The 13605-nt window shown below is 42.3% G+C and overlaps 2 protein-coding genes across 2 annotated transcripts in view; both read left to right on the top strand.

Moving 5' to 3' along the window:
* The window catches only part of LOC310780778 (inositol 1,4,5-trisphosphate-gated calcium channel ITPR1-like), a gene marked incomplete at its 3' end in the record, with an annotated part of 26994 nt that extends 21268 nt beyond the window's left edge, over positions 1–5726 (top strand). The window contains exons 5-6 of the mRNA XM_083641282.1: positions 2608–2770; positions 5707–5726. Of these exons, the coding sequence (XP_083497408.1) occupies positions 2608–2770; positions 5707–5726 (183 nt within the window). The remainder of the gene's footprint in view (positions 1–2607; positions 2771–5706) is intronic.
* LOC310780341 (PRELI domain containing protein 3B-like) lies at positions 5714–13605 on the top strand (the record flags this gene model as incomplete). The annotated part of the gene is made up of 6 exons (XM_083640917.1): positions 5714–5875; positions 9016–9105; positions 11874–11909; positions 12163–12197; positions 12368–12470; positions 13486–13605. Exons 1-6 carry the CDS (start codon positions 5738–5740, stop codon positions 13603–13605), a joined length of 522 nt encoding a protein of 173 aa, XP_083497043.1. The 5' UTR covers positions 5714–5737.

The raw sequence follows: 13605 nt of genomic DNA, 5'->3' as shown, positions 1-13605 counted from the left end.
TTTCAGCATGCTGCTGATTTGGAGAAGAATGGTTTGCACACAGACATGAGATGATACGGCTTCTGAAACGACCAAGAAGGGTCATGCGGGCCACTCTGTGATGGTCACAAGGGGGTACTACATATAGGATGTCTCAGTGGAATCATTGCATAGTCATTTCAGTATTAATTTAATCACTAATGGGATCCTGGTTCGCCATAGGAAATGCATGACAGATTTCGGGGAAGGTTTTTAATGGTCACCTTTTAAGCATGGTCTATCTTTGCCACATCATTCTTGAAATATTCAGAGATATTACAGACAGAAAACAACGTGGATTAAATACAAGTGTGTTATTTTGTCGGAAAACAAGACCTTGGGCCATATCATACGCCTAGGGCAAGGGCAAGCATTATCTTTGTTAGTTTCTAGCATTAAAAATCTATTTTTTTTCCTTTTAATAACGACTGGGTCACTGAAACACATCCTTTGATGTACTGACCCAGAGGTAATAAAAAAAAATGTAGATTTTGAGTGCTAGAAACTAGCAAAGATAACGCTTGCCCTTGCCCTTGCACTTGCACTGGGCATAAGGTATGGCCCCATATTAGCCCAAAATATGTGAATAATCCAGCCCACACTAGAAGGCTGTAAATGGGCGTCACCAACTCATAAATGCGTCACCAACTGATAAAGAGAAGCGAACTCCGTTTCATCAGGTCCACTCTGCTGTGCATTGGGCATTCACTCATTCTAAGACCATATACAGTATTACTTGGTAGGATTTAAGTGCCAGCTGTGTGTCTCAGAACTATGTGGAGCTTCCACTGTGTAATGCAGGTCTTAAGGTGTTAGTATACAGTATATGGGTGAAACTGAGCTGCAACAAGTGGTCATGAGATGCATTTATTGACAAGAGATTTAGTACTCCCTTGAGTTGTGTTGTGCCAGTCTTTGATTGGCTGGGTCCAGACCTTTGAATCAGCCCACACCACTGAGTGGGCTTATTTGTTTGTTTATTAAAAAAGGGTGCCCATTAGCTGCCGCCTGGACGACAGCTAGTCTTCCTGGGGTCCAAGACAAAAACACATTACATGATAGACAATAATTAAAATACAAAAACACAAGGTAAAAGAACAGAAGAGAGAATAAAAAACAACTCTAAGCTAAGACGGAACAATAGCGTGGTCAGCTAGCCCTCTAGCTGGCCAAACACAAATATTAATATATTGTACGTATTACTCTATACAGTAGAAAACAGACATAGAAGAAAAAGTGAAGTTACAAACATCATTGTGAGTGAAGATGGGATCTGAGCCTCCTTTTAAAACCAGCTCTCCCTTTGATTGAACAAATATATTGTTGAGTTGACTTTTGGCTGCTTCTGGTCTGGCATTGTGACATGCAACAGTGATTTCCTCAGTTGAAAAAACGACTGGTCCAATGAGCACGAGGGGTACTAAGGATTAGCCAATCAGCGTCAATAAACAGCACAACGGGCGAGACTAATGTTGGTCTCGACCTAGTTTCGAGATGAGAACGAGTCATGTTACCTCATATCACAATAGGCATCAGAGCTCAACATAAATCAAGTGTAATCCAAGTGTGACGTCCGTTATGACGTGTGTCTCCTCATCAGCCCATCCTCAATAGCCAATCAGCCCCCTGTCAATATGGCGTTGGTAATGACGTCACTACCGAGGCCATGACGTGGCAGTACATATAGCCATGGTCAGTGTGTCATTATCCTCTTTCCCCGATTCTTCACCTCATGGTCGCTGTACCTGGGCTGATCGTATCCCATCCTCTGAAGCTGCGTTTCGCCCCACCCACCTCCCCAGTCCACCACCAACGTCTTGACTCCCGAAGAATTCTCTATCCTAGTCCGAGCAGATGCCCTCCTCTTTCACCACAAGAAGAGAGGCATCTTACCACGGAGTCATTACGCCAATGAATCAGTTGCCATGCTGCCATGCCATATAATTAGTTGCCATGCCATTTGTGAATAAAGCACGCTCGTTAAATTTTACCCACTGGTCTCTCATGATTGAAACGCCATTGTCAAGCTGTTTCCCGTTGTCAAGTGCGCCAAGGAGAAATAACAACAATGGCGGCCGCTATAGACACTGCTATCAAGGCTGTTTTAAATCAGTTAAAAGTACCACTTTGAAATCCAAACAGCACTCTGCTTTGAAGGCATTTATCCAAAAGGGATTTTTTTGTGTGCATTCTCCTGACGGCCAATACGTTGGTCTCTAGTTAGGGAAAATGCGAATTCCCTAGGTGGATTTCCGTCATGGAAATCATTTAGAGTGGAGGAAATGTCAGACTTCTGTCAGAAGTCTTTGACTTATTTACAGACGTATGTGCCTTCTAACTAATGTAGTATTTTCCTCCATTATATTGCAATAAAACACAATTTTTTGCATATCTTTACATAGAGTATAAAGATATAGCTTTACTACATATACAAACAAATAAATATATAAAACATTCTATGCAGACATTTCAGCAATTATTGAATATACTATCCAGTAGCTTATGCTGTCAGTTGGCTGCATTATGTCATTGTTTGTAACTATGTTTCTTGTAACCATTATGTACGTATGTTTCTGGTTCTGCCAACAGTTGTTGCACTTGAAAAGCAATAAATACCTGACGGTGAACAAGCGTCTACCTGCACTGTTGGAGAAGAATGCCATGAGGGTGACTCTGGACTCAGCGGGCAACGAGGGGTCTTGGTTCTACATCCAGCCCTTCTACAAGCTGCGGTCCCTGGGAGACAGTGTGGGTAGAGGGGCCCTAAGCTCGTTGTGGGGTCAAAGTCAATTGCAGTTAATTGAAGATGCTATGGGTGCGATCACACCTACAGTTTGTTTGGAAAAGTGTACTTGTTGCATTTTCATTAGGTAGTTCAAAGTAGAGAGACACACAAAGGACTGGGAGAGAAAATCTGGTGACATGCGATAAAGGTCCAGGGGCTCGATCCTATGACCCAGAACTTCACATTTACATGGTACTGTATGAGTCACCCGGATGCCCCACTTTGTTGCCTTTTTTGCATTGTTTTTTTTTTTAGGTTCACACTGCTCAATTAAGGGACTAGGACTAGTAAACAAGGACTAGGACTAGTAAACAAAAGTCACATGGACATGGACACATGAACGGGGTGTAAACAAAACAAAAAAACAGATTCCAGTCCCTTCTGCGCTCTTTGCCGCAATTGCCTTCTGATCCTCATACCAGTTGAAAACATGTGAAGAAAGCGCGGTTTGCTTTATTTTATTATGCTATGAGGAACTGCTGCCATCGTATGTCACCATCTGTCTCATTATTTACAAGTGCACATTTTGGGACTGTTTCCTGTAGTGGGTTCAGATTACATTCTCACTTCTCACTTCTTACAAAATACACTGCAACACACACACATCTTTCTCATTGGCCCAAACGAACCAAACTAAAGGGTTCCAATAAACCACTCCAAACACGTTTGGTGCACCCTAAAGCGTACAGTACCTTGACATTTAGAATCTTAGTTAGGGTCAAACTTCCTCTCCTTGGTTCAGTGAGGAATGCTAACAAGCCATTTATGCAAATTACAATCAATTTCCTTAATCAATGTAATGTTCATGTTAACGATCAATTAATCGATAAATCATTAAATAAAACATCTTTAGACCTACTCAACAAGTTAATCAATCAACCAAACTTCCTGAACTACCGTAGCTGTCATTGTGCTTGTAGACGTGCTGTATTTCAACATTGTATTACAATGTTTACAATGAATACTGTTGTCGTTTTGCGTGTCATTCTCCCACACTGGACTTTTTGAATGAGAAAACAGCACATAGCCTACATTGTCAATTAATCTGTTAAGTTTGATAGATCAAATTCTTAAAGGGATTGTTCGGTTTGTTTGAAGTTGGGTCCTATCAGCTAGTCACATACACTAACGTAATTAGGTACAGTGTTCTGGACGCTGAGCGCAGTGTCTAACGAGATCCGGCACCCAGAGGAGCAGCCTCGCGCAGCCTCACCAGCTTTTTCTCTCTCAGTACTGGGGGTCAACAACTAAAACGTAATTTAGCCACCTAAAACACCTAAAACAACGCCCACCTAAACAAATCGATATCTGTGTACATGCACGCTCTATTTTGACAATTTTCAGCGCTTTACTTTTCCGCAAAACAGCAGTTTCATTCGGCACTGCTTTTTCTCCCAGCCGTACAACCACCGTATTCCTCCGCTAAAGCCAGCACAGAGCACAGAGCCGCGGTTTACAAAACAGGAAGAAGAGAGATAAAACACTGACTTACTTTAGAGACAACAAGTCACCTGGCCTCTCTGGTCTGGGTCGTTTTCCACAATTTATCCTGGGAATGGTGAATAAGGTTTGCAGCCAGGGCACCCAGGCATTTAGACAGCAGGCGCATCTCTCTGCCTGTTCACTCTCTGCAAAAGTTCCTCTTCTGTATTCTCTCTGGTTCATAATTGTATCCTCTTGTCACCAAGGTGAATGGCATATCATCCTCGCTATCAAAATCACTCATATTTTCGTCCGTGTATTCTATTTGTTGTGTCTTCAAACCGGGAGAAATAAAATAGCCTACCCCCAAATAACTGCGGAGTAATCCAGTGCTGCGGCTCGGACCTGGCTTTTAGCGGAGGAACACGGTAGTTGTACGGTTTGGAGAAAAAGCAGTGCCGAATGAAACTGCTGTTTTGCGGAAAAGTAAAGCGCTGAAAATTGTCAAAATAGAGCGTGCATGTACACGGATATCGATTTGTTTAGGTGGGCGTTGTTTTAGGTGGCTAAATTACAGTTATAGTTTTAGTTGTTGACCCCCAGTACTGAGAGAGAAAAAGCTGGTGAGGCTGCGCGAGGCTGCTCCTCTGGGTGCCGGATCTCGTTAGACACTGCGCTCAGCGTCCAGAACACTGTACCTAATTACGTTAGTGTATGTGACTAGCTGATAGGACCCAACTTCAAACAAACCGAACTATCCCTTTAAGGACAGGGCTGTCAACTTTGACTTCAGCTGGGAGACAACACCTGTTCACATTATGAAATATGAAAATGAGCATTATTCATGGTAAATTGCCCCACTCCACCTTTCTCAGGCATTATGAACCAACGTCTTTTTCCACAAGACCTTTTCTTTTTGTTAATTTTTGTTTATATTGGGTAGCATTTTTTGATACTCCAGATATTACACATTTTTCTTCAGAACACAGGATAAGAAAGATCTATGCTCCTCATCAAGTCCTTCCCATCATCTGACACTCCCCACTTTAGTTCCTCAGGTCTACCCAAATAGAAATAATACCTGAATAAATGATCATCTTAATACAGATACCTGACTACCGGTATGTTTTAAAATGAGCGAGCAAACTTGGAAAGATACATGATTGGTGGGGGGGGGTCTGGGAGTCCTCCCCCAGAAAATAAATAATTAAAATAACTAATGTAAAACCAATTTCCTGCATTTCTATAGGCTACCACCTAACGTCACGAAACAGCAACCCTGTTTCAAGAGAGTTCCTTTTTCATCTTAGGACCCAGAAGAGAAATTTGGAGTGAGAAATAGGAGGTTTGTGAGTGAGAAGAGGGTCAGTTGAGTGAGTCTCACTCTTAAAGAGTGAACGTTAGTAGCTATGGTTAAGGGTAATAAGATAATACAAGCATTACATTCATGTCTTTTTTGGGTGTGTCTCTCCCCTCCACAGCCATCCTTGGGAGACGGTGACCCAGGCTGCTATGCAGAAGTACCCTAACCCCATGAACCCCAGTGTGTTTGGAGTGGATGTTTTGGACAGAGCCATAGACAAACAGGGATGTCTCCACAGCAAAAGACTACTCAGCACAGAGTGGGGCCTTCCATCTATAGTGAAATCAGTGAGTGTCAAAGCTTGGTTGCAATTTAGTTACCTAGTATTTGTCTACCGTCCAACATGATAGTTCAACACTTGTATCAGCATTGTTGGGCTTGTAGTTAAATGTCAATATGTTAGGACAGGGGTGCCCAACCTTTTTTGACCGAAGATCTACTTTTCAAGTAGCCAGCCTCCCGAGATCTCCCAGTCCAGTTTCAACATCGCAAACGCACACACATCGTTTCCAGCGTGCAGTAACTAACCTCACAACACTTTCTCGTTGTCCCACAACCACTTGACATTAGGGCTGTGAATCTTCACTGGCCTCACGATTCGATTCGATTACGATTCAGAGGGCTACGATTCGATTCGATTACGATTATCGATGCATCTCGATGCATCTTAAATCGATGCATCACTTTTTTTCCCCAATACATGATTTATTTTTTCTCACTTTCTTTTTTCTCACTGTGTGGCTACTTTTAAAATAAAAGTGCATTTGGAATTGCATTGTATTATGATCCATAATTAAAATAAACAACTGCATGTACTTCTATTATATTTTATTTGATTATATATATATATATATATTTTTTTTTTTTTTATAATCGATTTTTGACGCAATCGACCTGGGGTGAGTCCGCGGTCGACCAGTAGACCGCGATCGACTGGTTGGCCACCACTGTGTTAGGACATGCAGGTGGGAAAAACAAGTGTGCTTATCCACAAACTAGTCGGCAGTAAGTGCCCTCGTTAGAGAAACACAAGATCTGTATCTGTGAAGAGGCACAAAAGAGACTTGCTGCTGCCTCTTTTTATTGTCCAATCAAAACAGTATAACTTTATATCAGTCTGATAAACATGAGATAATAAAAGGAAACCTGATAAGGTCACATCATCCAAAGCAACACGCAGGAACGCAGTCGTAGCCGCCACCGAGAGTCAGTTGAGTAAAAGGAAGGTCGGCTAACGCTCTCCAGCCATTGAGGATGACCTTAACTCTCAAGGCTATTTCTGTCCAGCAGCACTGCAGGCCTGGTTGTTGTTGGCCCAGGCGAGTCGATGCCTGTCTGCCTTGTCACATATTGTACAAGAAGATTCAGTGCTGCCATTTGTGTCATCGCAAGGCTCTCTAACCTTTGACGACGTGTGATGTAACTTTCCATCACAGTGTTAGCTAAGCTACCAAGGGCTCACTTTGTTTGGACCGCCGCCAAATGGGACGGGCAGTATTGGTACTACGCTTGGCTGCACATCGAGTACACTGACCTCAGTTAAACTGTGGTTCCACTTTTATTATTAGTGTGTGAAGATCATTTTACGGTCAATCTTAAAGCAATAAATTCATCTGGAATGCGCGCGACATCTCTGATCAAACATGTTGTTTTGCGGTATTTTCCGTTGCTTTTCTGAACTCACGATGGTGGCAAATGCAACCAGAGTTGAAGAATCTGCTACTACCACTAACTGTCATGTTCCAACCTGTGCAAACATAAGTCAATCAGTTGGTGTTCTTTAATCTTTCGCACTGACCTTTGGCTTAGATCTCTGGGTGAAAGTTGGCCGATGTGGTCAGATGCCCACTGATTGATAGCATATTAGCTAAGCCCTTGATCAGATTGTCTCAAGTCACTAAGCCTTAGCCCTAGTGGTTCACAAACTGGGGTACGCCTACCCCTAGGGGTACGTGGAGGTACTAAAGGGGGTACTTGGGGAAAATGGAAAATGGAAACATTTAAGAATAAAAATCATGAAAATGAATGAAACATTAAAATAAATCTGCTCCGGTGGCACTAATTGCAATTTGCAACTCTTTCACGCCATTTCTTATTTTGTAGTGTTATATTCTTCAATAGGTGGGTTATCATTCATTAATTGCATCGTATGCTATAGTTTTCTCTTGCCGTTTTCTAAGCAAAATGTTGTAATCTGGTAAAGGGGGAACTTGGATTCAGAAATCAGGGGAAGGGGGTACTGAAGCCAAAAAAGTTTGAGAACCACTGCCTTAGTGTATGTGTAGAAGCTGGAGCGGAGGACCTGTGTCTGTCTTAAGTAGAGTCTAAAGTGCTTATCTGAGGTTAGGTTTAAGTAAAATACTTAGTTAATCTATCACCTGATAATTGTGACCCCAAATCAGTGTTTTTTTATTTGTTATGTAAGTTTGAGACGCAACAACAGATGATGACATGAATCATTCATTGCTCATTTACATCTAACATGAAATCAGCGCTATGCCCTTCGTGTGAGATTATATTCCATGTTCATTCACTTGCAGTCTGTATTGAAGCACACTTGGCCTCACACTTGGAGATAAATACGTCGCCACTTGCCAGCCAAATGGAAAGACATTAATGCAAGCAGAGGTTGCATTTGAATTATTTTATTTATTTATTTATTTGAATTTGCCGTGCTCCTATTGAACAAATGTATATTAAAATAGGCTTTGTTGACTAAATGAGGAAGGCAGTCGCCTGCGCCAAGGCTGCCAACAGTGAACCCGCCCTACTCTTCACTTTTTTCAAGAAAAAAAAAATCACTTTATTCTTGCATCCAGCTGCCCAGCATTTAGATATCCATTAGCCACTATAGCCAGCAGCTAGCAGCTCAGTAGTCCACAATGTTCACAACTTCACACTTTTAGACAACAGTCAATCTTAGTTTGATTTGTCAAATTCCGATGTTCACTAAACAACTTTCATCAAGTAGGTAGAATAAGATCACTGCCTGTAGAGGTGATGAACCACAGTGGCAAATTGTGATCGGCTATGTGAAGTGTTGTTGGCCCACTGTTAGCAGCGTGTGGCTGCTACCTTCCAGTCAACACTCAAGGCAAGTCCCTTGTGTCTCAGGAAGCTAAATCTGAAGTAAGAAACGGAATGTGAATTGGGATTTTTTTTTAATGTAGCTAAAAGTTAAATTCCATAATATCACGTTCAATTTGACGTCATTGTGTTCAATTTAAAATTGTGCCTTACAATTTTTTTTTTATTAATTTATTCTGCAAATTTGTTTCTCTAAATTCAAGGGTCCAATATGAATGGGTGAGATTAAAATATATACAATTAAAAATAAAATTTCTGCTAGCGGCCTGGCACTATCCTCATTCCATAACAGCTATTATTTCAGTTGAAGTAACTTGCGTCTCTGTCTTTGACTCTTTAGATCATTGGTAACTCGAGAACATGCACATACATCCAGGAGCAGTCTGTTGTGGATCCTAAGAAGAAGACTTTTGAACTTCAATCCTCAAATGTGAGTACTTTGATGATGGTGTCTGCTCACCTGTGGTTGAACGTGGATGTAGGGTGTCTCGTGGTTTACAGACTTAAAGTTTCAGCCATTGTGTCAATGATCCCGGGATCAGACTACACAAATTCAGCCAGATATTAATTATTGCCTATTATTTGGTCGTTCCCGACACATTTCTAGCTTCGGGCCCAAATATGAAAAACTCTCCTAACGGGACAAGCCCCGTCTTTTATTGTCACACGAACACCACAACACATGCATGCGGCCACAACACACTCATGCTGACGGTGGCTGGTGAAAAGTGTCCTCTGCATTTAACCCATCCAGGCATGTCCTTTCCTCCGGGGGGCAGGCCAGGAGCAGTGGTCGCTTTCTCGTACAGCGCCCGGGGACCAACTTCGGATGTTGTTGTCACTGGTCGGATGACGATGACGATCTGATCTTCTGCATGATTTTAGTGGGGGGGTTATATACGGAGGAGCCCCCTGGGGGAGCACGGGGAGAACATGCAAACTCCACACAGAGAGAAAGGCCCTTACGACGAGATACCCCACCTGGGCAGTAGGCACTGAAGATATGGGGGGGACTTACGACGAGATACCCCACCTGGGCAGTAGGCACTGAAGATATGGGGGGGAACACAACCACAGCGCCCACAGTGTCCCAGGCGAGAATCGAACTCAGGACCTTCTGACTGTGAGGCGACAGCGCTACCACTGAGCCACCGTGCCCGTCGGGAATGACGAACGGGCGTCTGTAGTACCTCTTGTAGTGTGACATAAGTAAAGATGATTTCAGCACGAGCATCCCCGTAACCATAGTAACTCACTCACTTCTGACCTGCCTGCATAAGAGGAGAGATGCTGTACTGCTGCAAAGAGCCGCTGACTGAGCATGGACAAAATTACCCTACAATATAATATATTTTGTAGCTAGCCTATACATTACATTACATTACATCATTTGGCAGACGCTTTTATCCAAAGCGACTTAGAATAACACATTTTTGTCAGCAATAGAGCGATCAACTATGCAACACAGTCTGACAACTACAACATCTGAAGGAATAGTGGTAAAGTTAAGTTCATTTTTTTTTTTTTTTTTTTTAAAGAGAGAGAAAGAAGTTCGTTCAAGAAGGGCCCAGATGGAGCCTATATTTCTCTCTTTCTGCAGCTACAAAGTGCTGCTGTTGCGCTGTGCTGTGTCTCGTCAGTCCATGCACTGTCTGTCCTCTTTTCGCTATGTAAGGTTATCAATTATGAATTTGTATTTCACTGCATGAGAAAATTGACTTGTGGCATCATGCATGTCATTCCCAACTTGTTTGCGTGGTCGAGGTCAGACTTGTAGTGTCGCCACTCTCCCGGCCAAGACATGGCAAGAATGTACAGTATGGCAGTATGACTGCCTAGTCTGACGTGGTGACCATCGTGAAAGACAAACATAGGAGTGCTCTGATCCTGGCATTAGCAGCGTTGCGTAAGAATGTGGGCAGAGTGTCTCTTGCATGTAACTGTAACCCAGTATCTTATACCACAGGTGTTCTTTAACATTTTTTTTGATTGATTGATTGAGTTCTTTATTGATAATGAACAAACAGTATATACATATATACATACACAGTCCCACCATTATCAAAAGGATAAAAAACGCAATAAAGGTAACAGCTTATTTCCATTGCGGTCCTTAAGATGACTGTGATAAGATGTGCACTGTTGTGTGTATGCCTGGATGTGTGTAAGTGTATAACAGTATGAGTGCGTCAAGCACTTGTCAGAGTCTGCGGGTAACGCGTGGGTGTGCCTGCCACGCAGGGGGGAGGATAATATGGGGAAGTAGGGCACAGTGAATAATCAATAAAAATAAGCATAAAATAAAAGACAATTACGGTAGTACAATTAAAAATATACCCAACAAATCCTAATAAAATACCGTACAATAAAATATAATCAAGTAAAATAAATAAAATAAAATAAAATCTAATAAAATACAGGATCTAATAAAATACAGGATCGACTGACATTGACAACATTTTCAACCTAAGAGTTGATCTTTGAGTTTTTTAGTCTCACCTTGGGACTCAGTTGGGGCCACACACAAAAAACAATGTTTGCAAGAGTTACAATCCCCCCCAAAAAGTCCCTTTACTCCCTTTATTTTATTTTTATTCATTTATTTAATTATAGGACTAAAAAGAGCCACAACTACCCATAAATGAGCCGCGGGGTTGAGTATCACTGATATACACTACTTTTGTGTGTAAGGTACACGTTCTTATCACAGCATTACAACCGTTTCCAAAGCATGTTCTGTTCAGGATGTGCTGGCCACAAACATCCATACGCTGTCTGCCTCCACTTTAGCCTTTTGTCCCAGAGAGGGACAAAAGGCTACAGTACAGTACAGTACAGTACAGTACAGTGCAGTGCAGTACAGTACAGTACAGTACAGTGCAGTACAGTACAGTACAGTGCAGTGCAGTACAGTGCAGTACAGTGCAGTGCAGTGCAGTACAGTACAGTACAGTGCAGTACAGTACAGTACAGTGCAGTACAGTACAGTACAGTACAGTACAGTACAGTGCAGTACAGTACAGTACAGTACAGTACAGTGCAGTGTGGGAACCTGTCAAACATTTCTGGAATGACACCTTGCTTGTTCCACAAGTAGTCTTGTTTTCATAATCAGTGGACATTCATAACACGCTACGCTAAGTCACACAACTGCAACATTTGTAATGTTATTGTCTCTCTATAATTTGTCTCCTTTAGATCACCTTCACAAACATGGTGTCTGTGGATGAGAAGTTAGTAGAGAGAAGCGTCTGCACATCCACTATGCAAACCAGGTGCTAGACTAACAAAGCTATACGTTGAAAAGAAAAAAGTCTGCACTCTGGAGCATACTTAAAGACTTGGAGTTTATTAACGTTTCGGTTCAACAACCTTCATCAACCTTCTTCTCTGATGAAGGTTGTTGAACCGAAACGTTAATAAACTCTAAGTCTTTAAGTATGCTCCAGAGTGCAGACTTTTTTCTTTTCAACGTGTGGATGAGAAGTTAACATACAAACCACACCCCGAGGACCCAGAGAAGTACGTCTTTACGTTGCAAGCGTTTAGAAAATGACACAGATGGATCATAATGTCCTTTCCCATTTGACTTGTCAAATACAGTTCAACACCCAGTGCATTTCTAAGGAGCAATCAGGCCTGACAGGGTGTTTAAGGCAGCTTGTGACTCTGGATTCCTTGCTCCTTTCTAGAACAATTCTGACTCAGGAGGCCATCATCTCTGTAAAAGGCATCAGTCTCAGCAGTTACCTGGAGGGAGTCATGGCCAACACCATCTCTACTAATGCTGGGAAGGTGAGAGATCCCTTATGGTTGTGTTTCTTTAAAACTACGGCTCGGGACCCACAAATATGTGTGGGCCTGTTTCTGATAGTTCCCCATTATGGCAAAGCATGAAACTACATTTGATCATGTACATTTGATCATCAGAAACGAGTATTCACCCAGACCATGGTATAATGCGCTATACATTGCACAGTATAAGATGAATAAATATGATAGAATATATCCCTGAGATAACATAGTAGCAAAGTAGCGAGCAGCGAGTGGTGAGTGATTGCAATAGTAATACTATAATAGAGACCCCAACAACAGAGCTACATTATTTTGTGCTATTGGGTGTTAACTAGTATAGCATATAGCCTGAAGTAGCGTTCCTTATTACACCGTGGGTGTATCAGGCTGTCACAGTGAGGCCATTTACACCTGGCGTTAACATGTGGTTTCTGCAATCAGATTGTATTTTATCACTTCAGCCTGATTCCATTTACACCTGGCATTAATGTAGCCTAGTGGGATGCATTGCATGCATTTTCTGCAATCTGATTGCAATCTGATTGCAATCTGATTGCAGAAATGGTTGTCCTCTCAATCCGCATAAAGTTGGTGTATCCAGATTGAGAGGACACATTGCATTTACACTTGTGTTCAATGTGTACACAATGCATCCCTGACCACCTCCGGAGGTGGTTTGGCCGATCAGATTGCAATCCTTCTTCAATGCGTTTTGGGGGTGTTTACACCTGGCATTTCAAGTGATAAAACACAATCTGATTGCAATCTGATCACAGAAAACGCATGTTAGCGCCAGGTGTAAATGGCCTCTGAAAGAGCTGCTTAAGGCCCCCACAAGTCTCACGCAGGGGGTGAGAGGCATTGCTCATTGACGTCAGCTTGGCTAACATCCTCCTCTCACCCACCTCCTTTGTGGAATCCAGAGGGCAGCCCAGGACAGAGCTAGCCTTCTTCACCATTCAACTGATTGAATTCTATTTATATAGACTAATGCTTTGTATTTGCTCTTCGTCAGGGGCGTGAAGCTATGGAGTGGGTGATCAGGCGACTGAATGCGGAAATAGAGGAACTGGCAGCTACAGCCTGCGGGACCATGCGCACACCCATCATGGCTGCTGCGGTCACCGAGAAATGA

Source organism: Poromitra crassiceps (genome assembly GCF_964638095.1).
Source record: "Poromitra crassiceps genome assembly, chromosome: 8".
In the NCBI taxonomy this organism is placed as follows: Eukaryota; Metazoa; Chordata; class Actinopteri; order Beryciformes; family Melamphaidae; genus Poromitra; species Poromitra crassiceps.
The sequence above is the reverse complement of the archived record's forward strand: the minus strand, read 5'-3'. Positions and strand labels throughout refer to the sequence as shown.